This window comes from Myodes glareolus, chromosome 19, assembly GCF_982192425.1.
Source record: "Myodes glareolus chromosome 19, mMyoGla1.1, whole genome shotgun sequence".
NCBI classification, from domain to species: Eukaryota; Metazoa; Chordata; class Mammalia; order Rodentia; family Cricetidae; genus Myodes; species Myodes glareolus.
Genome location: NC_142044.1, coordinates 168960 through 195628, shown reverse-complemented (window position 1 = coordinate 195628; position 26669 = coordinate 168960). Strand labels below are relative to the sequence as shown.

The 26669-nt window shown below is 39.9% G+C and overlaps 2 protein-coding genes across 5 annotated transcripts in view; one reads left to right on the top strand and one right to left on the bottom strand.

Annotated features, from left to right (window-relative positions):
- Window positions 1-2966, bottom strand: part of Ptdss1 (phosphatidylserine synthase 1) — a 57475-nt gene extending 54509 nt beyond the window's left edge. The window contains exon 1 of one of the 2 annotated variants that reach the window (XM_085679133.2): window positions 2647-2966. In XM_085679133.2, the coding sequence (XP_085535259.1) occupies window positions 2647-2825 (179 nt within the window). In that variant the 5' untranslated portion in view covers window positions 2826-2966. The remainder of the gene's footprint in view (window positions 1-2646) is intronic. The other variant, XM_048457420.3, reaches the window with a different exon arrangement.
- Window positions 2967-3249: 283 nt separating this feature from the next.
- On the top strand, window positions 3250-25914 carry Mterf3 (mitochondrial transcription termination factor 3). 3 transcript variants are annotated; one of them, XM_048457424.3, is made up of 9 exons: window positions 3257-3415; window positions 5025-5155; window positions 7759-8098; window positions 10004-10156; window positions 15142-15331; window positions 21204-21351; window positions 21853-21924; window positions 22895-23056; window positions 25618-25914. In XM_048457424.3, the coding sequence occupies exons 3-9, from the start codon at window positions 7774-7776 to the stop codon at window positions 25810-25812; spliced, it is 1245 nt and encodes a 414-aa protein (XP_048313381.1). In that variant the 5' UTR covers window positions 3257-3415; window positions 5025-5155; window positions 7759-7773; the 3' UTR covers window positions 25813-25914. The 3 variants fall into 3 exon arrangements, with proteins under 3 accessions (XP_048313383.1, XP_048313381.1, XP_048313382.1); XM_048457426.3 differs by lacking the exon at window positions 22895-23056 and having other exon boundaries at window positions 3250-3415; XM_048457425.3 differs by lacking the exon at window positions 5025-5155.
- The last annotated feature ends 755 nt before the right edge of the window (window positions 25915-26669 follow it).

The window sequence follows — 26669 nt, the reverse complement described above, 5'->3', positions numbered from 1 at the left end:
AACAGAAGAAATAAAATTGTTATAACTTCTGGAGAGATCCATAACCCAAGGTTCAGACTTTTTAAAATTTTTTTTGACAAGCTGCTAAAAGTCACACTCATTATTCATACTTCACTGTCTCAATGCATCAACTAGACAGAATATGGCATAAAAAAATCCAGAACATTACTTTCTGCCTTAGAAAAGAGAAAGATCTATTTTGAAAGGGCCTATAATAATATTAAAGACATATGGTTGATTCTTGCTTTTCACCATCTAATATAAAATAATATAATTGCTTTTCTCATTTCAAAAGAAGCCCCTCATCATTTAATCATTTATTTGATTTTTTGAGACGAAGTTTCTCTGTAGCTTTGGAGCTTGTCCTGGAACTAGCTCTTGTAGACCAGGCTGGCTTTGCACTCACAAAGATCCTCCTGCTTCTGCCTTCTGGGATTAAAGGCATGTGCCACCACCACCCAGCTCATTCTATCATTTAAAACCCACCTATTAGATGAAGTCGTGAAGCAAGTAGGTATGTCATACTAAGTTCATATTCCAATGCCTCTACATTTTTCTCAATTCCATAACAAACTATATTCAGTAACAAATATAATTTAGAAAGCATTATCAAACGATGAAATCATGCTTTTTAACCACTTAACGCAATGTCATGCACTGAGCTAAACTACTATCAAAAAAGATTAATTCTCATGACAAGCCTATGATATGTTAATATTGATATTTTCACTTTGTATATAGATGAGGAAACTGGGGTTTAACAAATTATGTGGGCATATATATTTTATGTGGCAAAATCAGATGGCACAATGAACAGTTGAAGGTAACCATAATTAATCTCAAAGTGACTTCTCTCGAAAGTCAGAACTATAGGAAGGCAGGTCTGATATGCAAGATATTAGCAGACTTTACAATGATGGTCATGGCACCCCTAAGAAAGAATAACTGTTACCTACTATTTTTATCTTTGAAATGATTCATAAAATAAACATTTGCAATTTAGTCTGTGCTGTACAATGCTGTTCTGTATGTAGCATTGCATGCCTCTGTCTTCCCCTCTACTAGATACCAGAAGTTTCTTTAATTAAAGAAACTTCTCTCTTCCCCTCTACTAGATACCAGAAGTTTCTTTAATACTTGTGACTGGTCAATTTACCTCTGCATATTTTCCCAGGCTTTGAATGACCATTGGATAAAAATATGAGGAGAAGCAGGATATGGTGGCACAAGCCTATACTCACAACACTAGAATAAGGCAGGATTGAGAGAGGGATCAAGGCTAGCCTAGGCTATACTGTCTAATCCTATCACAAAGAAAAAGAAGGGGTGGAAACTCAAGAAAGCGCCATTAACAGGTATCATATACCAGGTACTCTATTCAAAAGGTGTGCACATTTTCATTTAGTCTTCATACCCTGAGGTGAATATAAAAATTTTATTCATTCTGCAGGCATGGACCCTCCTACTCAGAACAAAGTTAAGTAACTTCACTAAAAGCACGGCCAATTTTGAAACCAACAGTCTCTCGCAGTCATTCTTGGAAGTCATAATGGTGTGGCAGGTAGGGTATGACTCCCCTCTCTTTAAAATATGTAATTCAGATCATACAAATCTAAATAAAAATGGGGTATGTGTGCTGTGGGATCCATTAGCTCCTTGGCTGTGGTCAAGAAGCCACAGGAGCAGAACCCTTGAAAAGTATGAATGCAAGCACCTATTAGAAGTGCTTTGAACACATGCATATATTTTTAGGGGAATAAGAGAGCTGTGCTGTGTTGTATACATTTTATGTGTTTGGTTTAGTATTGTTAGAGTTTAGTAGTCTCCAGGTACTACACAATTGCTTGAAATGCCTCCTTTCAGCATGTATATCAGGAGATGGATGACAGGGCAGGGTTTGCCCCGTGTGATGTGTGATCAGCTGTAGCCTATGCAGTACAATGCATTGGAACTGCTGGATATCGGGCTGTGCTTGATGGGAGATGTCCACTGGGATGTGTGTCAACAGCGACTGTTGATGTTGTAGTGTTCGAGACGGGGGCGGGGGAAACTTATGTTAGATGATGGTATGCAATGCATAAAAGAGGTGTTGTATTGGAAAAACACTGTGGTGCACCTCACATATGCATGCGCGCTTGCACTCCTGGCAATACTGCATACCAGAAGAGTTCCTTGGGAATCTAGTTGTATACCAGGCCTCCGTGTGGTGTGTTTTAGGGGTGTAGTTTGCTCTAAAAGCGGTGCAGTCACGGAATGATTCATGCGGTATGCTAGGAACAGACCATCGATAAAGTGGTTGCGGAGCAGAACGTCCCGGTAGTGACGTGTGGGGAATGATAGAAAGCAAGGGATGTGGGTGACCCGACTAGGTGACCTGCATGAGCTCCTGGTGTGGCACGAGGCACCGAATGTGAGAGACGGGGTTTAAAGGTGAAGGGTAGCAGGTGGAAGAGTAAGCAGAGAGGACTGTAAGCCACGCGGTGGGCGGAGGAGCTGCGTGGGCCCAGTGTCCGCGAGCTTGCACGCGTGGAGCAGCTACTCGGTTCCTTGCCACCAGTCACACAGAGCCATCCTCCCAGCCACAGCTTCCCTGTCGCCTCTATCCTCTGGCCTCTGGCGCCCCGCGCGCGATCAGGCCTACCTCACCTGGTGAAGGCGAAGTACATGAGGCTGATGATGGTGAAGCTGAGCAGGGTGATAGTGTGCGGCCGATAGAAGAAGTCTATGGTGATGTCCTCCACTTGCTGCTCGTTGATCATGCGGAAATGCATCCTGTAGTTCACATCATCCTTGCTCAGAGTACGGCTCCCCACGCAGGACGCCATGGTCCTTCTCCCCGTACTGCCGGGGCGGCGGAGGCCCCGGCCCGCGAAGGCTGGGACCTCCGCAGTGACAGACCACAGCAGTGTAGCTGCCTGACGCCGGGACCCGGGCTGGCGCCCTGCGAAGGGTGCTAGCAGAGGGAAGGGCCGACGCGCGAGGGCGTGGTCGCGGCGCCACCACTGCTGTACGGGGTGGGGGGACCGCGAGGCGGCTGGCCCTGGCAGGGAGACATCACGGAGAGCTCACTCTAACCTCAACCCTCCCTTGCAGAGCCGTGGAGTCACTGAATTGGAGAACGTGTCGATCGGTAGCAGGTCCTCCAAGACCCTGGCAGGCTCTGTCCACCGACTCCCCCTCCCAATCCGCCGCCGATGGTCTCTCCCACTCGGAGCTCACCTCACGTAGGTGGCGGCGCCGGGCAGGCACGGCGAATCGCTGGCTGGTTTGCTGGGCGACCCGGCAGTGTAGCCGGGCTCGATCTGCGCCGCCGCGGACCTGGCCCAGGTGAATTGGGAGCAGGAGGCCCGGCGGTGTTGGAGCCCGATCTGCCTGCACCCAGCAACAGCAGCAGCTGGGAGCCTCGCGAGGGCTGGTAGGTTCTCGGTGACCCGGAGAGGGAATTCGGGCTTGTTCTGTGCGTCCCTGAACCTTGTAGGTGGCAACGCTGCCACGCTTGTTTAGAAGGAGGCTCGAGAGTGTCGCGTCTTCCTGCCGAAGTTCTGTTAGGGACTCTAAGGCATCCTAACACTACGCTTGGTTAAAGAGTGTTGGTTAAATGACCTTAGGGAGGGAGCCTGCGCTACCTAGAGGCCCTTTATTACGAAGTGCGCTTTTCACCTCTGGAGTGCCAGGGTTAGTTAAAAAGCTGAGATCTTGAACCAAGAAAAATCTGTTCTCGCTCTTTTTTCTGTTCTTAACGAAATAGTGTATGGGGTACAGCTTGAGAGATGTTAAGGATTCTTTTTTCTTCTTAAATCTTCCTGATGTACACACCGCAGGACATTATACACGAGTGCAAATCTTTATTCGTTTCTGAGAGCTGTGTGTGTCTGCACTTGTCCTGTAATCGCTCCCACTCAACAAACCCGAACCCCCTGAGGTTCAAGGTCCTAACTTGGTGCTGGAGAGTCCCTGGGAAGGTGGGTCCAGGGAGGGGGCCGAGCTTTTTTCTTCTGCATAGTTGGTTGTTCTGATGGCTTCGACATTGGAGCAGTTATGTGAGGGCAGTGTAGTTGCAAGTAAAAGTGGAGGGTAAAAATGAGTGGTTAGAACTCAAATCTTTGAATGGAAAAAGAATTTAACAGTGAGTCCACTAGATTTAGGAAGGTTTCTGGACAGACTCTGGGAGTTGGTTTAGAAGTATCACAAAGTGCTTAGACACTTAGGTGTTCTCCACCTTTATGAAAACATACGTTGGAGCTGAGAGTGTAGCCCAGGTTCAGTTTTCACCAGCACAACACACATAAAAGCATTATGTGGAGTTTTTGAGCCTCCATCATCATGAGTTAGAATAGCATGTCCAGTCTTGACATTGCCGCGAGTTCACATCAAGAACCTGGTTTTCGCCAGGCGGTGGTGGTGCAGGCCTTTAATCCCAACACTTGGGAGGCAGAGGCTGGCAGATCTCAGTAAGTTCAAAGTTAGCCTGGTCTACAGAGCAAGAGAAACCTTGTCTTGAAAAACAAAAAAAAAAAAAAAAGTTACAACCACCAAGGGGGGAAATGTCTTAAGAAAGCTTATGATTTTGTGTTGAGCCACATCGTTCATACCTGTCCTTGACCATTTGTGGATAGGACCAATCTGGCTGTGTGGAAGGTTCACTAAAAGTTTGGTCTTGTTTCGGTGACATAACTGAGTTACCACTTTGATGTCACTACTATGGAGAATATAAGAAGTTTGAGGGAAATTTTGACAGGTTTGGAGGTTCCTAAAATGTAACAAAAGTTACCTATCCCACAAGGTTATTGCAAGCACACCCTTCCTCGGGTCACTTAAGAAGGAAAGAGATTTGCTCTTGTATAAAACTTAGCCAACATCCCCAAACTACAGACCTCCAAGTGTTAACCCTCAAGTGTTTGTGAGACTAGACCCTTGATTCAGGGCCTAAAACAAGCTGAATTCCACTGTGTAGAAAATCAAAATACAGAGGCATAAGCAAGAGTTAATTGACAATTAACATTTTTTTGTCTGTCTGTGTTAAGGTTTAAATAAAAACGCTGCAGGTCCCTGAGTGGCGGCGGGAAGCAGGTCCCAAGATCACGGCAGGCCACAAAGGCAGCCGGGTCCCAGGAAGGGAGTCCCCGAGTAGATGAAGGCTGTTTGCCCGGTATAGGTGAGTTATAACTACAGTATAGAATCTGACTGGAGAGCTGAGTCTGAGCTTGACAGTACTGGCTCTCAACTGGTAAAGCAGGGTTGGATTAAATATATAGTATTTTATGTAAGAGACTTAAAAGTACATTTAAAACATGAGACTTATTGCTTTGTAGTCTGGAATGAGATACAATGAACAGACAATTATAACATTTAACAGTAAACATAGGTGTATTTAAGTTACATGTATGAATACATACACAGTGAACAGGAATTGGGCAAAGTGGATGCTCTTTGTGGGCCCTACCAGAGGCATGCCACTGCACAAAACACACAGGTAACAGAGTCAACACAGGGGAACCAGGCAGGGAATACCTCAGTAAAGATGGCGGGACATGGTCACCTGACCTGGCTCTCAGTTAAGATGGCAGTGAAGTCACCTGACCTCAGTTAAGATAGTAGTAAGGTCACATGTTATATGGAAGAGAAACCTAGAGGCGTAATCCGCCCTGTCGCCCAGCCTCCATGCCACAAGCCACAGCGGGGAGCAAAAGGCTAGAATTGAAAACAGCCACCTCATGGATCCAACCAAACTTGTTGGCAGCAGTAGCTGTAGCAGGGACAGTTTGAAGAAAAGCCAAGCTGGTGGGACACAGGCGGAGTGAGGGTTTATACCATAGTTGAAAATGTGAAAACAGCGACACCACAAGGCTTATGGGGGGATGTCTCCCCTCTATAGGTGGGGTGTGAAAATGGCGGCGACACGGCAAAAAAGACGTCTCTTGTCTACAGGTGGGGTGCTGAAGCCTGCCTGGCTTTGGTCGGGGCAACTTGGAAGCCAAGAGGCCCAAGGCTGCTCCGAGTGATCTCTCACGGTGGGGACCATTGATGAGTGGTCCAAAGGAAAAGGACTGTAGCCATGATGGCTGTGGTTGACTGACCGGAAGGGAAAACTCACCACCAAAGCTGCTGGTGTGTGTAGAGGTCAGCATTCAGGCAGATTGAATGCAGAGCTGTTGTAAAGAAACCTGGTTCCCCAGCCCAGGGTTCCATGTGTCCTCAGCCGGCCCACCCACAGACAGGAGGGAATGTGGCGAGCCTTGCTGAGTCACCAAGCACCAATGTTATGGTTTAAATAAAAACACTGTGCTGTGTCCGAGTAGTGACTGTGTGCAGCTGGCCATGAGACCACACTGCTGGTCCCTGAGTGGAGGCAGGCAGTGGGCAGGCCACAAAGGCAGCCAGGTCCCAGGAAGCAAACCTCCAAGTGGCCCACAGGCCATGAGGGCCAGCTGGTCCTAGGCACAGAGTCATATGGTGGATGAGAGACAGAGACGGATAGACTGAGACTGGTTGTGCAGAGTGGGGTTAGATATTTAATTAGTGGGTTATGGAAGGAAAGGGGAGAAGGGAGAAGAGCAGAGAGAGAGAATGGGGGAAGGGGGGAGCCACAGCAGCAGCTACCTCTTAGGGGGAGACGTGGAAAGGAAAAGACTTGGGCTGCAAGCAAGAAAGAAGATCTGCCTGCCTCAGTGGTATACTGGGGAAAGGGGGGAAGGGGAGTGGGTAGGGCTTGTTTCTTAAAGGGACAGTATACAGTCTGGTCAATAATCATGGCTAACATTTATTGAGGCTTTTCCATTTATTTGTTTGTTTATTTGAATCTGTCTCACATTTGCAGCTCATGCGGGCCTTGAACTTTGAGCAGTCCTGCCTCAGGCTACTGAGTACTAGGATTACAAGCATGACCTCCCCTTCCATATTGTTTATATGGATTATTTTAATTAGTGTTTAAGTGTTGCTGGTCACTTACTTCTTTGTTTCTGCTGTTTTGGTTTTGGGGTTGGTTTGGTACTTGTTTGAGTTTTATCCTTTTCTTTCTTTTTTTTTTAAACAGCCTCAAATACATTGCTCTGGCTTTCCTTAAACTTTCAGTGCTGCCTGTGTCCCAAGAAGGTGTTAGAGGAGGTGTTCATTACCATGTCCAGCTGCTCCTTACTTTGACCCTTTCTGTTTGAAAGCCATTCTTTTCTTGCAGCAGGATTTTATGAAACCACCTTTGTTGTCTTTGGAAGGATTGGGTATCAGATTCAGACAGCAGTTTTGGTGTTTGATTTAGCAATATTATGACTCATTTAAAACAGTGGGTTTCTTTTTTTTTAACTTTTGACTAATTTATATGCATAAAATACATTTTAGTAACTCAGCATTATAATCTGTAATATATTTCCTAAACACACTTCAAACCAAGTTCTAAGAACATTTCATTACATTACTGTTATTCTTTCCTTTTGAAGATAAAATTAATAGTTGGTTTGGATCTGTTGTAATTTGAGCATTTACAGATCTTTTTGGTTTAAAGTCATTCTTTGTCTTGTTTTTAAATTGTAAGGCATATCTTTATTTTTCCAGTTCTGAAGTTCCTGTTTTGGTTGGTAGCTCAGACTGCCTTTGGTTATGGCTTTTCATATATAAGAAACATTTGACTACCCTAAACATATTTGTTTAAATCTTTTATTTTAGGAAGAAATTTATTATTATTCATTTGCTGTTTCACTACTGGCTTAAACATTTGAGTAAGTTAATCTGTCTTCTTTTGATGGTTGTGTTTTTCCTTTGTAGTTTGAGAAAAAAAAAATGGCCCTGTTAGCTGAACAGTTACCCAGATGGTTCAACTCAATTAAATTCAGTAACTTCATTAAGGCTGCACAGATCACAAAACGCTCTACAAGACCAGGAAAAACATTGTCAAATGGCTTCTCATCTCAGGCTCTGTTGTCCCCTGACAATTGCTTTCTCCACTGGGGAATTAAGACTTACAAGACATCCTCCTTGTGGAATAGTTTCCAGACTGCCAACTCCAATAGGCAAGAGAACAGTTCTGAGCAAAGCACTCTGCTCCCTTCAGTGAGTGAAAAGCCGGAGAGGATACCCAGCCTTGAATCTGAGCTGTTTCTTGAAGGTAATTCTGAACATTGAGAAAAGTCCCCTTTTCAGGAGTTGTTTTGATCATGCTACATTGAAGCATTAATCTAATTAATCTTAATAAAAAGCCAGGAGTCAGATATTAGGGTAAAAACCTAGAAGATCAGAGAAGCAGCCACCAGTGCTTCCTACCTGTCTCCTTCAGTCCAGCCCCACAATCACTTTCTCTCTCCACCTCTCTAGTGCTGTGTTTAAAGGTGGAGCCACCACCGCCAGGCTTCTATGGTTAACTAGTGGCTAGCTCCACCTTCTGATCTCAGGGCAAGCTTTATTTGTCATAACACAAACAAAGTATCACACAACACTACATATTTAGACAATACTTGCCCATTTCATGTCATGTTTCATACCAGGCAGGAAAAGGAACAGTATCGGTTCTATTCATTTAGTTTTATTAAACTGTTATTTTAGTAAGTTCCCAGGTTAATTTGTGGTTTTTGTAGGTAAATATGTAAAACATTTGCTTTTTAAATATTTGATTTTGTAGCTTCTCTTGAAAAGTGTCTTTTTGGCATTAGTTAGACTTATTAGGGTTTAATTGATATTTATCTTTGAGGTATACAGTTTTGACATATATTTTTTAATTATATTTATTTTTATATATTTATAATTATACATATTTATATGTATATATGTTTGACATATATATTGTATAATAGTTACCAAGTGGGAACAGTGAGTTTACACTTCAGGTTTCCCTTGAATTGATTTATAGTCAACCCTCCTCTCTATATGCCTCTTGATATAGGAATATATTATTATGCCACAGGTAAAATAATGTTCCATGAGGAGAATGTGAATGAATTCTAAAAGGGGAGGCAAGGAAGAGAAGCTGGCTGTGAAAAAAGTGAGGATAGCTAAGAGAGTAAAACAGTAAGAGATCATAATCTGGGTTCCTTAAAGTCACAGCTTCAAATGTCTTTCATACCAAATCATATTAAAACAATAGCAGAGAATTCATATCAGGGCAAATTAGAGGACTGGCAAAGGTTTACAGATGATAGAACATAGACATTCTCTTAAGAGAATTTAGAGAGGAGCACACTGGATCAAAATGAATAAATTCGGAATAGCATAACTTTAGAATGTGAATTTGGGGTATTAAAAAAAAGCCATACTTTTGGCCAAGTTCACAAGCCATGTCTCTCAAAATGTTGCTGAAGAGCAGTAGATCTTTAACATTCTTACATGTTGATAAAAGGTGAAGAGAAATAGTTTTGTGTCTTACCCAGACAAGGTGACTCATATCTGTAATCCTAGCACTTAAGATGAGGTAGGATGATTGCCTGGCTTGTGTTCAGTGTCTCAAAAATAGATTGAATATCTTGAACTTTACCAACAAACTTCATACCTTGAAGGGAGAATAGTTGTTCTCTCTGGGTACTCTTAAATCTTAGGATAGTTTTGGACCTTTGTGACATGGGGGTCACCACTCTTAGGCCATGCTGGCTTCAGACTTGCTATAATTCTCCTGTCTCAGCCTGCCCAGTGGAATGCTGGGATTACAGGTGTGGACCATCACTCTAAGCTTGTACTTCATAAACATCTAATTCTGAAATGATCTCAGTACTTAACCAATGAAAGACACAAACTAAGGAAGATAGAATATTTATAGAAGTGGATTTTGGGTTGTTTTCTTTTTTAAGGTGAATTTTATTTTTAATTATGCATATGTGTATATGTGTGCACATATGAGTATAGATGCCCATGGAGCCCACAAGATGGTATTGGAGTTATAAGATTGTGAGCTTTCTGATGTAGGGATCCAAACTGCAAGAGCAGTATGTACTCTTGACCACTGAACCATTTCTGTAGCCCCTTTATAGAATGTTCCATATGTACATGACATGGCTTCTCTCTTTCCTCATGACTCGCTGCAAAGAATTGGATGACTTACCTTCGCTGTCTCCAATGCAATCAATTTCAGAGGAGGAGGCTATTCAGATTGTCGCACACCCTCTGTTGCCCTTATCCTCCTTCACACTTGGAGACTACATAGATCATTCCGAGACTCTGCAGCAACTAGTGCAGCTTGGTAAGTTTCTAACCTACCAGTCATCCTGTGATGTGTTAGTTTGTTGATCCATGGTGCACTGTTTTCTGCATTGTCTTCCCCTGACCTTCCTCCTGGAGCCTACTGCCCTCATCTGGATTGTTCTTTCATCCTGTACCATAACTTTCTTAATATGCGGGCTGGTAGGTTATCCTTGAATTAAAGGCAGCTAGAGCTATTCATTGCACACTTTCCTTTGGTCCTGTCTGAAATGTAGCAACCTTGTTGAACCTGTCTTTCTTGAGTCTGGTTTGATTTCTTGATTTCGCAGTAATGACCCTGAGAAGTTAAGAGGAATTGGATATTTAAGAGATTGAGGAATCAATGTTTCCACATATAGCCATACATAGTATCATGTTTTTAGCTTGTACTTTATCTTGGACCTCTTATTCTCTAGATACTCCAATTTCTGGTTGTTATTGTTGTTTAATAGGTATTGAGTATTGTCTTAGGGTTTCTAGTGCTATGAAGAGACACCATAACCACTGCAATTCTTATACAGGAAGACATTTAATTAGGGCAGACTGAAAGCATAGCAGCATGCAGGCAGACATGGTGCTGGAGGGGAGCTGAGAGTCCTGCATGATTCTGCAGGCAGCAGGAAGAGTCGCACAAGGCCTGGCTTAAACATCAAACCTCAAGTTCACCTCTAGCGCGACTCACTTCCTTCAACAAGGCCATACCTCCTAATAGTGCCACTCCCTATGATCCAATGGGATCATTTTCATTCAAACAACCACAAGTATTCCTTACCCAAAATACCAAGAACTGAGAGTGTTTGAAATTTGAGGCTTTTTTATATTTTTTGGAATATCTGCATAGACTTTACCAGTTGATCATCCAAAATCCAAAAAGTACAAATTCTAAAATTTTCAGTGTTTCACATACTGGCATCTTCCATTAGAATTCTTATTTGTGGGCCTTTCCATGTCTTATTTTGATAATTCTGTTTTCATATGTTGTGTTTGGGGGATATAGATAAATCTTGTTTCACCAAAGAAGCTCCCTTTTTGTTTCTCATTCACCATATCTTGGAGAGCTGTTTTGTTTATCAGAAAAGGGAAAAAAATACCTGCGCCATGCAAGAGACTCTTAGGGGTTGTCCTTGTTTCTTTCTTTTCTCCCTCCCTCCTTAACATCTCTTTAGAACCTTATCCTCCATATTCTATCTCTCTCAAGTTTGCTCTTATTCTGTAATTACCCTTCTTTAGAACTCATTTGTCACTTACTTACCTTGATAATCCTATCAAGTGTGTGTGTGTGTGTGTGTGTGTGTGTGTATACACGTGGCTAAATGATAGTTTTTATTTTCTTTTGATTAATTCCTTTTGTTTTGTTTTGATTTAGGCCAGCTTCTTTTCTTGGTCTGGACTTGCAAATAGGCTGAACTGACTGGCCAATGAGCCTCAGGGATTTGTCTGTCTCCACTTACCCACTGCTGGAATTATAAGTGCACAGCTGCCAGACTTTTTTTTTTTTTTAATGTGGCTAACGTGGCTTCTGGGGAGCAAACTCAAGTCCTCTTGTTTATAAGGCAAGCACTATACCTACTGAGCCAAACTCACAGCCCCTAAGTTTATAACTTCCTATTCAGCTATTTTGACCCTGAAAAATCTCTATGGTGTTAGTGTTCCTTCTAAATTGCTAATTGAAAGCACTGGTTAACTGCTTCAAATCTTTTTTTTAATTTTATTTTTCTTTTTAATTTATTTATTATGTACCAAATCTCATTATAGATGGGTGTGAGTCATCATGTGGTTGTTGGGAATTGAACTCAGGACCTCCGGAACAGCAGTTGGTTCTCTTAACCTCTGAGCCATCTCTCTAGCCCTGCTTCAAATCTTCGAAGCCTTCGAAGGTCTTTGAGTTCTCCCTGCTTTCCTCCTGCTCATCTTGTCAGCCTCCCCTCTTGCCTACATCACTCCTTTAGTTAACTGGCAGTTGGAGAACTTATCTCAAGTTCAAATAGCTTCTGAAATGTGTTCTCTGTCCCTATTATCTGACTGACCCTTCTGAGTTCTACTTTGCCTGCTTTTATACCTGTACTAATGACAAAATATGGTCATGTTTCACTCCTGTTTAGGACCTAGTTAGCCAGATGTTACCCAAATGTGTAGGTACCCAAGGAATCTATGTTCTCAAAAAGCTTCATGTGAGGCTAGGCATGGAATCTCTTTGTGAAGCCAGAGGTAGGTGGATCTCTGAGATCAAGGACAGCCTGGTCTACATAGTGAGTTCTAGGCTAGTCAGGATTACAAATACCTATTTGAGAAGAACTGAAAGATGAAGGTGGAAGTAAAATGAGAACTCTAAAATTAGAAATACAAATAAAGCCTTTTTTATTAACCTACGTATCCATAAACTACTGAATGGTTAAAAGAAATGTGTTAAACAAATAAACAATGGAATACTAGTCAACAATAGTAGACAGTGACGTACCAACATTCCCAACAAGACTTGGAGGACTTGCATGCAAAGACATGTCTCAGTAGAAGCAGAGAAAGAGAAGAATGGTGATTTGGAATAGGGAGGAGGATATGGGGAGATGTTGGTGGAAAAGAACAAAGTTCCCATACTTAGTAAGTTCTGGAAATCTGTGATGTACTAAGTATGTTTTAAATATCCACAGAAAGATGTAGATATACCTAAAATATCTATTGAATTTTGGAATGTTCACAGCTTAAAAGATGTTCTGAAGTAAGTTCAAAGGTAAAAGATGACATCTGACACCTGCTATGAGTGTGCAGGAGAATAAATTACCTTTTCTTCCAGAACGTCTTCCCTAGCCTGCAGCAGGTACTCAGGGTGATGATCACCATGATCCAGACCTATAAATAATTTGCAGTATACTTAGAGCTTCCAGGTATGTTTCAGTTATTCGTTTTGTATATGCTAATAAGCTTAATAGCATATCTTAGAAGTAACTGTAAATGACAGTAACTTGGAGGATCCATTGTTGCTTGTCAGTGTTTTTAGTGACAAAGTATGGTTCTCTTCTGTTTGTTTTCCTCCTTTCTCTGCTTGTTCAAGATCCTAGGAGGCCAGTCCTGTGCACAGGGCTCCTATGACATAAAGGGCAGAAGGGTCAGGTCAGGTCATTTTCCTTGTTCCCACTCTTCAGGTCCTTTAACTGTTCATCCCATGGCAACAGCTTCTGTCTTGCAACACTTCACTAATAGCTTACAGTTCCCTCTGTGCTCTGGAAAAGGCGTGGCCTCCTTATCTCGCTGCTAGATAGACGTTGTGTGTCCATTTACTCTGCTCATGCTGCTGTATTATATTTCTTTGTATTTGAGCTCTGTAGGATAATGTTTCTTCTTTCCAGTTCTGACTGATGACTAAATACATGTAACAGTAAGAGATGCACTGTCCAAATCATTTAGAGCATGTATTGCTCATTTTCATCCCAGTGCTTAGCAGAAGTGTCTGGTCCACAGTAGGCAGTGTCCAGCTTTTCATTTTAGTAGAATTCTGAGTGAGCTGAGGACTTGAGCTCTCCTGATGGGATTCCACGCTCCCACTACTACTAAAAGCAGGTTTCCATTTCCTCACAGCCAGGGTGTTACAACTCAAACTGCGCAAGGCCCTCCAACGTGTGTAAAATCACTTGGAGTTCAAGTCTTCTAGGTTACTTTTAAAGCTTTGTTTCCCCATTTATCACAGATTTTTGAAACTGGCTTCCATCTCCTTTTTTTATTCATTCATTTATGAGACTTGATTTTGTGTGATTTTTTTAAGTTACAAAAAAACTATATGGAGGCTGGAGAGATGGCTCAGAGGTTAAGAGCATTGCCTGCTCTTCCAAAGGTCCTGAGTTCAATTCCCAGCAACCACATGGTGGTTCACAACCATCTATAATGAGATCTGGTGCCCTCTTCTGGCCTTCAGACACACAGAGAATATTGTATACATAATAAATAAATAAATAAATAAATAAATAAATAAATAAATAAATTTTTTTTTTAAAAAAGAACTATATATAGTTGATAGAAGTTCAGCTATTCCAAGAGGTACCTTTGCTCCCAAGTATAACCACTATTACCAGTTTATTGGGTAACTTTCCAAACCTTTCTCTTACAAAGTAAGTAGAAAGCTAGCCATAGGCTTTTTTATTTTTCCATAATTAATATCTGCTTGCGTTCTTTGTTTTCTATGTGTAGAACTAGCATATATTTAGATTATCAATCAATCTGGAAATAAGACACAGAAACAGTGTAACTAGTGGTCCCAGTGTACTTTAGTGACTAGTATTATCTTTTTCTTATTGAATTAAAATGCCATCCCTAGTGTGTGATAAATTGCTTATGTTCATTCTGGGTCTGCTTCTGGTCTGTGTTCAATGTGTGGTGTGGGTGGGTGTGCACATACTCATACCAAGAAATTTAGATTTGGAATTACATTTGTTTCTAAATTTGGTGAGTGAATATGATGGTATTTTTGATTGTGGATGCTATTAGGGGACAATGTTATTTCATTGCTTCTGTATGAAGGTGCCTCTAAAATCATTTTAGTAAATGGGTTTTGTTTTGTCACATTGAAGATTGACTCTGTGGTCTTATGTATACTAAGCAAGCACTATACCACTGAACTATCTCTAGCCTTTGCAGATTTTATTTTATTTTTGTACTTTAAAGTATTCTCTTCAACTTTCAACATTGACCATGAGCTCACTGTGTAACCCAAGCAGGCCTCAAACTTATGATTCTCCTGAATCATTCAGCCTCCCAAGAAGCTGAGTGATTTAGTGACTTTCTCTTTGGGGAAAATTTACCTCTACGTTGACCTTTGACATAAACACTATAATTAATTTTAATCTATTTCTACAACCAGTTTCATTTAAGAATACTTTTTAAGTTTCCATTTGTCATTTCTTCCTTAAATAGATTATTCATCAGTAATTTTTCCTGTGTGAAATTAATGACTGAATAAGAAATTGACTTTAAACCAATCCTTTCCATTTGTTACAGGAGTGGATTTGTCTAAGATAGAAAGACATCTTGATGTAGCCAACTTTCTTCTAAGACTGGATTTTGAAAAGGACATTAAGCAAATACTCCTATTTCTTAAAGATTTGGGTTTAGAAGATAGCCACTTGGGACCATTCCTGACAAAAAATTATACTATTTTCTCTGAAGATCTTGAAAATCTTAAGACAAGGTAACGTTTGAAATCATTTCCACATAACCTAGGAAGTGCTTATGGAAGAATTACTCATGTATGTGTGAGAAATTTTCTAGTCTGCTATTCAAGGATCTATTGAGTGACTATGAATGGTTCTTATAGTTATGCACTTTTAATGCAAATAGAGTAAAATAGTTGTTTTGTCAACTGTCAGTTGTTTTTCTTTTTAACGTACTAATGAATTAGTATTGAAATATTTCTCTTCAGAACCTGGAAATGTCTCTTTAAAGTCTCTATTAACAAATAATAAATTATCTAAGTACACTTACAAGTTCATAGATTGTTGTTGTTGTGATTGTTTTCTTTACTTCTTCTTGTTTGGAGACATGGTCGTCTCATGTACCTCTAACTGACCTTGAACTCATAATCCTCCTACTTTGGCCTGCTAAGTACTGGAATTTGTAGATGTGTGCTGCCATACCTAGCATTTCTAATTTTTGATAGCAGACATTTAGTATTCTTTGAGCAATTTGTTTATAATACACTTTTCCATAAGTTGAAAGGTTATTCCCTTTATCATAGTCATGACTCTCTAAATAAGGAAACTGGTAGTCTTTTAATATACATTTATTAGAATGAATTACAGGCTGTGACTCACTAGTCCAACAATGACTGTCTCATAACGAAAAGGCCAAGGATGCTCTAATTGTTTGGTCCATGAAGTCGAACGTCTCAGCAGACCTAGACAGCTGCTGAATCATGAATTCCTGGTGTGTAGGTGGAATCCCAAAGAAATTGGTACTGATACCATCAAAGGAATGCCAAAGCAACAGGATAAATGAATTTCTATCTTGTCAGGTAGAGTGAGGGCAACACACAAAAAAGCAAAACCTTCCCTCTTCTAGGTCTTTTTATGTAGGCTGCCATCAGAAGGTGTGGCCAGATTTAAGGTGGGTCTTCCCCCATCAAATAACCTGATTAAGAAAAATCCCTCAGGTCTAGAAAGATGACTCAGAGGTTAAAAGTACTGGCTGTTCTTTCAGAGGTCCTGAGTACAATTCTCAACAACCACATTGGTGTGGGAAATCCTTCTGTATATGTGTTGCTTTTATTGGTTAATGAATAAAGCTGTTTCGACCAGTGGTTTAGCAGAATAGAGTAAGGTGGGAATTCAGAGGAAAAAATAGGCAGAGTCAGTGAGACACCATGTAGCTGCTGGAGGAGACAGATGCCACTATTGGTAAACCATAAGCCTTGTGGTAAAATATAAAATAATAGAAATGTATTCATTTAAAATATAAGAGCTCTAGCCAGAAATACATTTAAGCTATTGGCCAAACAATATTCCAAGTAATATAGTTTCTGTGTCTGGGTGGCCTGGAAATGAACAATCAGTCTCTGCCTACAAATTGGGGTACCAGTATGGTCTGAAACATTTGGGGCTGGTGCCCACCACTCACTTCAGGTCCAAATGCTTATATGCCCATTTGGCGTCAGGAGAAAAGTAGCTGAGACCATGCCTGTGGCTCAGCGCTTCCCACCTGGGTAGGTGGCAGGGTCAGGTCTGCTAGGAGTGCATAGGCAAGAGAGCATGGCAGATTCCCACTGCCATACACAGAGATATTTCCAGGCCGCAAAGTACACCGCCTGGAAGATTTAGTTGTTACTCAAATAAAAAGTTTTTATGTGCTACATGCTTCTCAGAGTTAAGCTGGTGAATGTAGCTCCTACTCGGTGGTAATGGTACCTCCATATTGAAAGGCAGAGAGAGGCAGAGCCAGCATCTAGAGCTGCTGCCACCAAGCTGCTTACCATTTTAAAAGTGTTCCTGGTCAGAAAAGGATTACAGATATGCAATAAAGACAAATTCAGATAAGAAAGACCTCTAAATGGGTCACTGTGTTGGATAAATGTACATCGACTTGAAGAGAAGAAAAAGAGTATAAAAAAATAAAGTCTTTAAAAAGATAGAATATAGGCAATCATAGATTAAAAGAGTAAAGGTAATAAAATCTATATTAAACTTGTAGAAAAAGTAATAGAGTAAAGAAAACTAAAAATGAAGTATACACAGAGAGTCTGGATTATGTATATTATTGTGTTTTCTTTAAATTTTTGGCTGTCAATGAGCTAAGTACAGAGAGACATTTCATTGTACAGGCTGCTAAGCTAAACCAATATATATTAAAGGTATCTTGACTTCAAAATTTGAGTCTAAGGATATATTGCTTTGGAAAAGAGGTTCTTCTTTTGTCTCCACAGAGGATGAGAACCTGTGGATTTCTTCCAGACTAATGTGGTTCGATGGATCAAGACCCTCTGAAAGGTCTCCATAATCTACCCCCCAAAAAATACTTTACCCAACAAATAGCAGGAAGCATTTAGAGAGAACTACACCCAAGTTCTCAAATATTGTTTATAAATGCTTATTTACATTTAAAGGAGGATATGCTATAGAAATAATTACAATGCATTGGTATGGATCTTGGTCTATTGATACAAATTTAAGGTCAGTTTTGTTATATATATATATTTCTGCTCTTGATTAAGGTATTGTGTTTGTGTAGCTCATTTAAAAATGTGATGTATAATTAAGAAATACAGGTTAATAGTCTTCTATAATAGTCAGACTTGTGATCATGTCAGTTAGGTTTTCTTGATATATAGAAATATATTTCAGTTAGATAGATAATCTTCCAACCTTTCAAAGACCTAAACAATATGACATTTTAACTGTTTTAAGATCTTATGACTTTTCATGACAATGAGACACATCTGCTCCTGGTGGCATCGAAAAGGCTTCTTATGGAGCTGGCTAGCCATTTGGGCAAGAAAATGCTCTTGCCTGAACTACTTAATGGTGTGCTATATGAACTAGACATGCAAAAATAGAGGAAAACGTAGGTGGAGTCAGTGAGAAAACATGTAGCTACCAGAGGAGACAGAGGTTGGTACCGGTAAATCAAGAGCCTCGTGGTAAAATATAAAATAATAGAAATCAGTTAATTTAAGATGTAAGAACTAGATAGAAATTTGCTTAAGCTACTGGCCAAACAGAATTGTAAATAATATAGTTGCTGTTTGATTATTTGCAGTCTGGGCGGCCTGGAAATGAATGCGCAGTCCTCTACCTACACCACATGGTGGTTCAACCATCTATAATGAGATCTGGTGCCCTCTTCTGGCATGTAGGCATATATGGAGGCAGAACACTTTATATATAATAAATAAATTTTTTAAAAAAATAAGAAAAAGAAAAATTCCTCATAGGTATACCCAGAAACTTGGGGTAGTTGATTCCAGGTGTAGTCAGGTTGAAAGGCAAGATTAGTTGATGACCATTAGAGCATTTTTAAACAGTTTTGCATTTCATTCATCTGTCAGAGAGTTATTAATCTGAAAACATTTACTGTAAGATGTTGATGTATTACATATTAATATACATAATACCATTCAGAACATTGCCCTGTTCTTAAGTTAACTCTTACCTCACCATGGTGTGTATTCTCAGACACATCAAGTGGAAATACTATTATTCTGTTTGTCTTATTACCCAAATCACAACTATCACTCATAACTTTTGGCATTTACCTCAGTGAAATGCCAAGACCCCTCAGTTCCATCTCAGCCATCTCTGACATCTGTTGGACATTTCTCTCAATCTCTGCCTAGAATAATTTTCCCCTGGTCCTGCCAAGATCACATTTGTCTCCTCTTGCTGTCCAGTAACAAGATCAGTGGTTTTCAACCTTCCTAATGCTTTGACCGTTTAGTACAGTTCCTCATGCAGTGGTCATCCCAACCATAAAATTATTTTTATTGCTACTTCATAACTATAATTTTGCTTCTGTTATGATTTGTAATGTAAACATCTGATATGCCCTCCTGTGAAAGGGTCGTTTAACCCTCTCCTAAAGGGGTTTCAACTCACAGGTTGAAAACCAGTGCTCTAGAGACTGTTCTCCACATTGAGATTGAACTGGTAAGGGTTTGGCAGTTTCTTGAGTTAATAATAAACTAATTCCTTTTCTGTGAAGTAAGAAAAAAAATGAACCTCAAAACATCTGCATTTTTTACATTGAGCATCTTTCATAGTTAAGGCACTGGACTAGGCACAGACTTAAAAGACTGATGCTCTCTTGTGCGACTTATAGGCTCCTATGATACAAACTTTCACGTGGCACAGGCAAAGGGTGGTTCTAAGAACTTCACACCCAGCATCCTGGCTTCGGGGAGAGATTCCTTCACCATTCAAAAGTCAGTGTGCCTCATTGCTCCAGATTTATTCCAGGAAAGCATGAATATCAGGCAGTGGGAATCACTTGAGAGGTTTCACATAATTATTATATGAGGTATAGAAAGTTTAAGTAATTTTCCCAAGATTACACACATAGCATAGATGGCAGAGCTAGTATTCCAACTGAGATGACCAAATTCCAGAGTCTTGACTGCTTACTGTATAAAGCATCTCCCTACATTTAATTCTGTAAAAGAAACCTGTGTTAAGGAAGCAAGTTTCTTGCTCAAGTTGCCTGTCACATGTTCCTGACTGGGCAGAGAAATGTTTATTTGAATTTTTGTAGTATTTCATCTGTATATACTCAAAAAGATGTATGATAAACAGTAACTTCCTACTGAGTAGGCAGGGATATAAAATATTTAATTAAAACTTGTTTTTGGCTTTGCTAGATATAGCAGGCTTATTTTCTACAATATCCATAATAGCACCAATTTTATGTACTTACTTTCTTTTCAGTGAAAATAATTTTGTGTATAAAATTGCAGGTCTTTTGTAGAATTTCTAAATGAATCAACTGTATGTAGTTTATATAAATATATATTGTTTTGTGTAAGGTGTGTAATGCATGCTTGTAATCCCAGCACTTGGGAAACTAAGCCCAGAAAATGAAAAGATCAAGACTAACCTGGGCTAAGTAATAAGACTCTGTCTCAAAACCAAAAATTTTGACTGGGAATAAATGGCTCAGTGGACAAAGTGCTTGCCATCCAAGTGTGAGAACCTGAGTATGGATACCCAGAAACCACAAAAAGCCAGGTGCTTTGCCTCATATCTGTAATCTCAGTCAGCTTTTGGTGATGGGAGGAAGAGAATAGAATCTTCTGGAGCTCACACCGTAGCTAACCTGGCTTATGTGGCTATGAACAATGGGAGACCCTGTCTCAAAATAAGGTGGAAAGCTAAAGCCAACCCCTAAGATTGCCCTCTGACTTCCACTTGAGCCCCAAGGCATGTGTATGCTCCCCTCCCCCATCATACACATATAATAATGATTTATTTAATTTAAAGATCTACCGGAAGTATATTAGAATTATTTTCTGATTTAAAGTAAATGGAAGCTAATAAAAAAAATTGTCAGTGCTTCTCCTGAAAATGTGTCCATATTTGGGATATTACAAAGGGATTTATTGGGGAGGAGGTGGTTTTCGAGACAGGGCTTCTCTGTGTAGCCCTGACTGTCCTGGAACTTGCTCTGTAGACTAGGCTGGCCTCAAACTCAGAGATCCACCTGTCTCTACTGGGATAAAGGAGTGTACCACCACCACACAGCTTACAGAGTGCTTTTATTGATCTTTTTTTATGGGACGTTATAGGGTCCTTTAAAAAAAAATTAGCGCTGAGTAGACTCAGAAGTTTCTATTTATATATACATATGTGTGAATATATATACATATATATATATATATGTATGTGTAAAAATAACTCATTGAAAAGAGATGAGGATGGGACACAGGAGAGGTGGGGTAGAAATTATGTAAATAACAGTACTCCTGTTTGTACTCAAGGTCTCAAAACAAGTTTAGATATTACCTTAGAAATTAGCATAATAAATTTTATTTTTGTAGGAAATGTTTATCATGCATATGTTTTTTATTATTATTTCTCCAGAGTAGCTTATCTACAGTCAAAACATTTCAGTAAGACAGATATCGCGCGGATGGTCAGAAATGCACCATTTCTGTTGAGCTTCTCTGTGGAAAGACTGGATAACAGACTGGGGTTTTTTCAGAAAGAGCTTGAACTGAGTGTGAAGAAGGTAAATAAATAGATGGGTGGGTGGGTGGATGGATGGATGGATGGATGGATGGATGGATGGATGGATGGATGGATGGATAGATAGATAGATAGATAGATAGATAGATAGATAGATAGATAGATAGATAGATAGATAGATAGATAGATAGATAAAGGAAATGTATTTTCTCTTTTGGTAACCTTTAAATGTCATGTTTCTAGGTGTCTGACCTACACAAATCCTATAAATGCAATATACTTTCTGTACAAAAATTGTGTTAGCCTGATTAAAAAGAAGGCTCCATCACTTTATAGTATACCATCAATAGCTTCTTAAATTCTTATTCCATGTTACATTTCTCATCAAATAATGTTAGGTTGATACATACTTCCAAGCTTTCTGTCATTTCTTTGATTGGGTCATATTTTAAATTTTAGCTTGGCATTCCTTGTAATGTCTTAGTTTTCCAAACTAGTTAAATATGCATGTATAGTGATGATAATTACTATGTTTTAACTGTAGACTAGAGATCTGGTTGTTCGTCTTCCAAGGCTACTAACAGGAAGTCTGGAGCCTGTGAAAGAAAATATGAAGGTAACATATCTTCAAGCTATAAGAAACTAATTTCTTTACATTCCTATTTTTTGTTTGTTTGTTTTGTTTTGTTTTTTATTTTTTTACTGATATTTATTGAGCTCTACTTTTTTCTCTGCTCCCCTCCCTTCCTCTCCCCTTCCTCTTTAATCCTCCCCCAAGGTCCCCATGCTCCCAATTTACTCAGGAGATCTTGTCTTTTTCTACTTTCTACTTCCCATATAGATTAGATCTGTGTAAGTCTCTCTTAGTGTCCGCATTGTTGTCAAGTTCTCTGGGATTGTGGTTTGTAGGCTGGCTTTCACTCACACTGAAGATATTTCAGATTGGATCACCGTCTCATTGTTGTTCCCCAAAATCAAGCCTCCAGTATACCTCAGTTTCAAATAACATGTTATCTCTCAAGATTGCAGAGAGTCTCTGCATACCAGAGTACAAATGGACAACGTGAGATTCTTGTCCACCACTGGCCCAGGAATCATTGTCTCACAAAAACCTGTAGTGAGTTTTGAAGGTTGTGTAGGCTGTGTAGGTGTGTCTTGAGGGTAGGAGTCTGTCTGTCTTGGTAGTTGTTCGTTTCCTCGCAGTCTCTGCAGTCAAGTCTATTTTTTCTTATTATGACTCTTCTCTATAACCTCACACGGGGGCTTCTAGTCCAGCACCTTGTCTGGAAATCCAACAGTGATGGCTTGTGCCAGTCCATACAGGCCTCCTTCCTTTGTTATTCCATCTCGTGTTTCTTTTTCTGTGGACCTCATGACCATCAATGTAGAGGAGCTTTTGCTTGGGTAAGGGGTTTGAAATTTGGGTGACCCCAACCAGTGAGCTATAATCCCTTTAGGGGCAGTGGTATAAATGCCCCCAAATTTTAAAAGGTCATTATTTTAACTTTAGAAGAATCAATTTGCTCTACAGCATAGTACCAAAAGACTATTTCTTCTCATGACTCTGAGAATTTACTTTCTTATAGGTTTATCACCTTGAACTTGGTTTTAAACATAATGAAATTCAGCATATGGTCACCAGAGTCCCAAAGATGCTAACTGCAAACAAAAGGAAACTTACGGAAACTTTTGATTATGTACACAACGTGATGAAAATTCCCCACCACATCATTGTCAAGTTCCCCCAGGTAACATATCTCCCAGCTCTCTCAGACAGCTGCCCTTGTTCTGCACTTAGGCTTCAGGTGTGGTGCTGTGCATTTATAGGAAGTTCACAGCTGCTGGACTCCTAAGAAGACTCAATTTGTCTCTTTCTTTGTAAGTTTTACCTACTCTTCCCTTTGCCTGTTGGAATCAGGAGAAAACTCAAGCATAGTCTCTTGGACTTTAATCCATTAAATTTAAAACTATTGTTTTATTTGTTCATGATATAGAGATGTGAAAAGATATATAACCTTAATAACTCCCAGAACTAGATTGTATTTAGTCCACTTCCTTCACATAGAGAGATGTTTATTTGCCCATCTGAATAGCCCTTAATATAGAATGATGCTGGCACATTATAAAAAAAAGTATAGGAGGCCTAGAATTGTTTGACTCTAGGAATAATTATAATATATAATAATGGAATAATTATAAGTAATCTATGAAAAAGCAGTGACAGTTTCTTGTCTCCTGGATCAATAGATTATTGAGAGTGGGTTATATGGAAACCTGACCTTGTCCTACCCAGTGGGTATAACTATCTTTCTCATTAGACTTTCCTTGGGGCCACCAATTCCCTGATAATGGCTGAGACTTATTATTAATTATGAAAACTTGGCCTTTATTAGCTTAGGCTTCTTCCCAACTAGCTCTTGTAACTTAAATTAACCTATTTTTATTAATCTATGTTCTGCCACATGGCTTTTACTTATCCCCCATTCTGTACACCCAACCTGCTCTGCATCTCACTGGCCTCTCATCTCTGCTTCTCTCTCTCCCCAGAAGCCCTGCCTATTCTCTCCTGCCTAGCTGTGGGGTATTCAACTCTTTATTAAATCAATCAAAAGGTACCTTAGCTAGAAACATATCTTTACAGTGTACAAAAAGATCATCCCACAACAAGTGAGGTCCAGTCATTCATTACAGAATGGATCAAAGGGGCAAAGTGAGATTCCTGTCCACCACTGGCCCAGGAATCACTGTCTCACAAAAACCTGTAGTGGGTTTTGAAGGTTGTGTAGGCTGTGTAGGTGTGTCTTGAGGGTAGGAGTCTGTCTGTCTTGGTAGTTGTTCGTTTCCTCTCAGTCTCTTTGCAGCAAGTCTGTTTTTTATTATGATTCTTCTCCATAACCTCACATGGGGCTTTTAGTCCAGCACCTTGGCTGCAAATCCAACACTGATGGCTTGTGCCAGTTCGTACAGGTCTCCTTTTTCTATGTTTCTATGTGTTATTCTATCTCATGTTTCTTTTTCTATGAACTTCATGACCATCAATGCAGAGACACAAAGGGATGTTTTGTTCTAGAAGCATACCAGTGTCACACCAAGTTAGCAGCATATACTTTCTGTGGTCACTGTTCTCAAGTGAATTTTCAACAGTTGTTTTTCTTCCTGTCTCTCCTTGTGCACAGTTAGCACTTTGTACACTAGGAAAGACATCTAAAAGTATTTTCCCCGTGGAGTGTCCCACAGCCAAGAGAAGTGCTTGAGTCCTTCAGGAGCCCCAGGTCCTTGTGCTGCAGACTGTCACTCCAGTGGGAGCCCTTCTCTTGTCCTCCCTTCACCTCTGCAGCAGTAGGCTTTAGGCACTTAGTTGTTTCATGGTTCCTTTGGGGATTTTAACAGGAAAAGGTATGCTTTCCCTCTTCACCTCCCAAAATGACAGCCTCATTTCATTTTGATTCTTTTGGGGGTAACAGAATTTAAAGATCAAAACAGAGACACTTCAACACTACATAGATGATGAATTCCCTTTTGCTGACAGAGATCTTGTTCTCTAATGTTTGTTCTAAAAAACTTGTTAAAACAGATTTCTGGGCCTCATTCCCAAGTTACAGATGAGGTGGTTTGGGGGTGAAACCTAAGGATTTGCTCTTGTAATGCTCTCCTGGGTCTCGCATCATCATGATGGCTACTCCCCACCCCCAAGACAGCGATTCCCTGTGTAGCCCTGACTGCCCTGGAACTTGCTCTATAGCCCAGGCTGGCCTAGAACTCAGAGATCTTCCTGCCTCTGCCTCCCATATGCACATACCACCATCATCCAGCAAAAGCTTTCTTTCATTATCATTCTGTGTTGGTTTTTAGTCCCTCTTGAATCATAATTTACCTTCTTCTCCTTCATTTTTCTTAAAGATGCTCTTTTGCCCTATAGCCCAGGATTTCTGCCCAATAGCTCAGGCGTACTTGGGAACTTACTGCGTGACCTAGGTTGGTTCTAGACTTACTACTCTTGCTTTAGTTTACCAAGTGCTATGATTGCAGGTGGGCACCACTATGCTCAACCCCTAATTTCTTACCTAATAATACATGTGTACTGGGAATCAAACTCAGACCCTCTCCTGTCCTACACATTTATCTTTAAATCGATCTACTCCCTCAACCTCTTTAACTATAATTCTGAGCAGAAACCATAGAACATAAATCCTTTAGCATTAATCATATTTATTGAACATACAGTCATTGTAACTAACTTGTTAAAGTAGGTAACCAAGAAAATGTGTTAGTATTTCAGCTTTTTATTGTAAATTTCTTTCTTTTCCAGGTATTTAATACAAGAGTATTTAAAATTAAAGAAAGACACTTGTTTCTTGTCTACTTGGGAAAAGCACAGTATGATCCAGCAAAACCTAACTATGTCTCTTTGGACAAGGTCGTATCTATTCCTGATGAAGTATTCTGCAAAGAGATTGCCAAAACTTCAGTAAATGATTTTGAGAAATTCTTAAAAACACTTTAGTTTTTGATGAAAACTCAAATATATTGTTGTAAAGTAAATGTATACTTGAAAAAAAATCAGTGTATTTTTAAAAATAAATGCCTCAGGTTTCAATATTGAAAACTTTTTCATAATTCTGATTTTTGGTACTTGTTTGGTTTGGTTGGCTTTTTGTATTTATTATTTATTTTATTAGAAGAATTACATCACTTTCTCGTTCCCTTTCCTCCCTCCAGACTCTCCCAGGTACCCTTTCTCCCACCCTTTTTATACCCTCCCTCAATTTGATAGCTTCTTTTTATTACTACTAAGTGCATATATATATATATATATATATATATATATATATATATATATATATATATATATATATGTGTGTGTGTGTGTGTGTGTGTGCATGCACAAATATATAAGCACAGTCTTCTGAGTCTTTGTTGCTTTTGTGTATATGGTTTCAGGGCTCATCATTCTGCATTGGCCAACTGCATTAGTCATTTTTCTGTTGCTGTAAAGAGACACCAGGACCAAGGCAACTCTTATAAAACAAAGCATTTCATTGGGTGGTGGTTTACAGTTTCAGAGATTAGTCCTTATCATCATGGCAAGGAGCATGGCCACACCCAGACAGATAGGGTGCTGAAGAAATAGCTGAGAGCTCTACATCCTTATCAATAGGCAGAGAGAAAGAGATTGAGCCTGGCACGGACTTTTGAAACTTCAAAGCCCACTCCTGGTGACATACTTCCTCCAAAACCTTCATACCTCCTAATCCTCAAATAGTGCCACACCCTGGTAACTAATCATTCTTACTCAAACCACTACACCAATCAATACAGAGGCTAATCCCATAGTCATTAGTTAACTATAATTATTTGTCT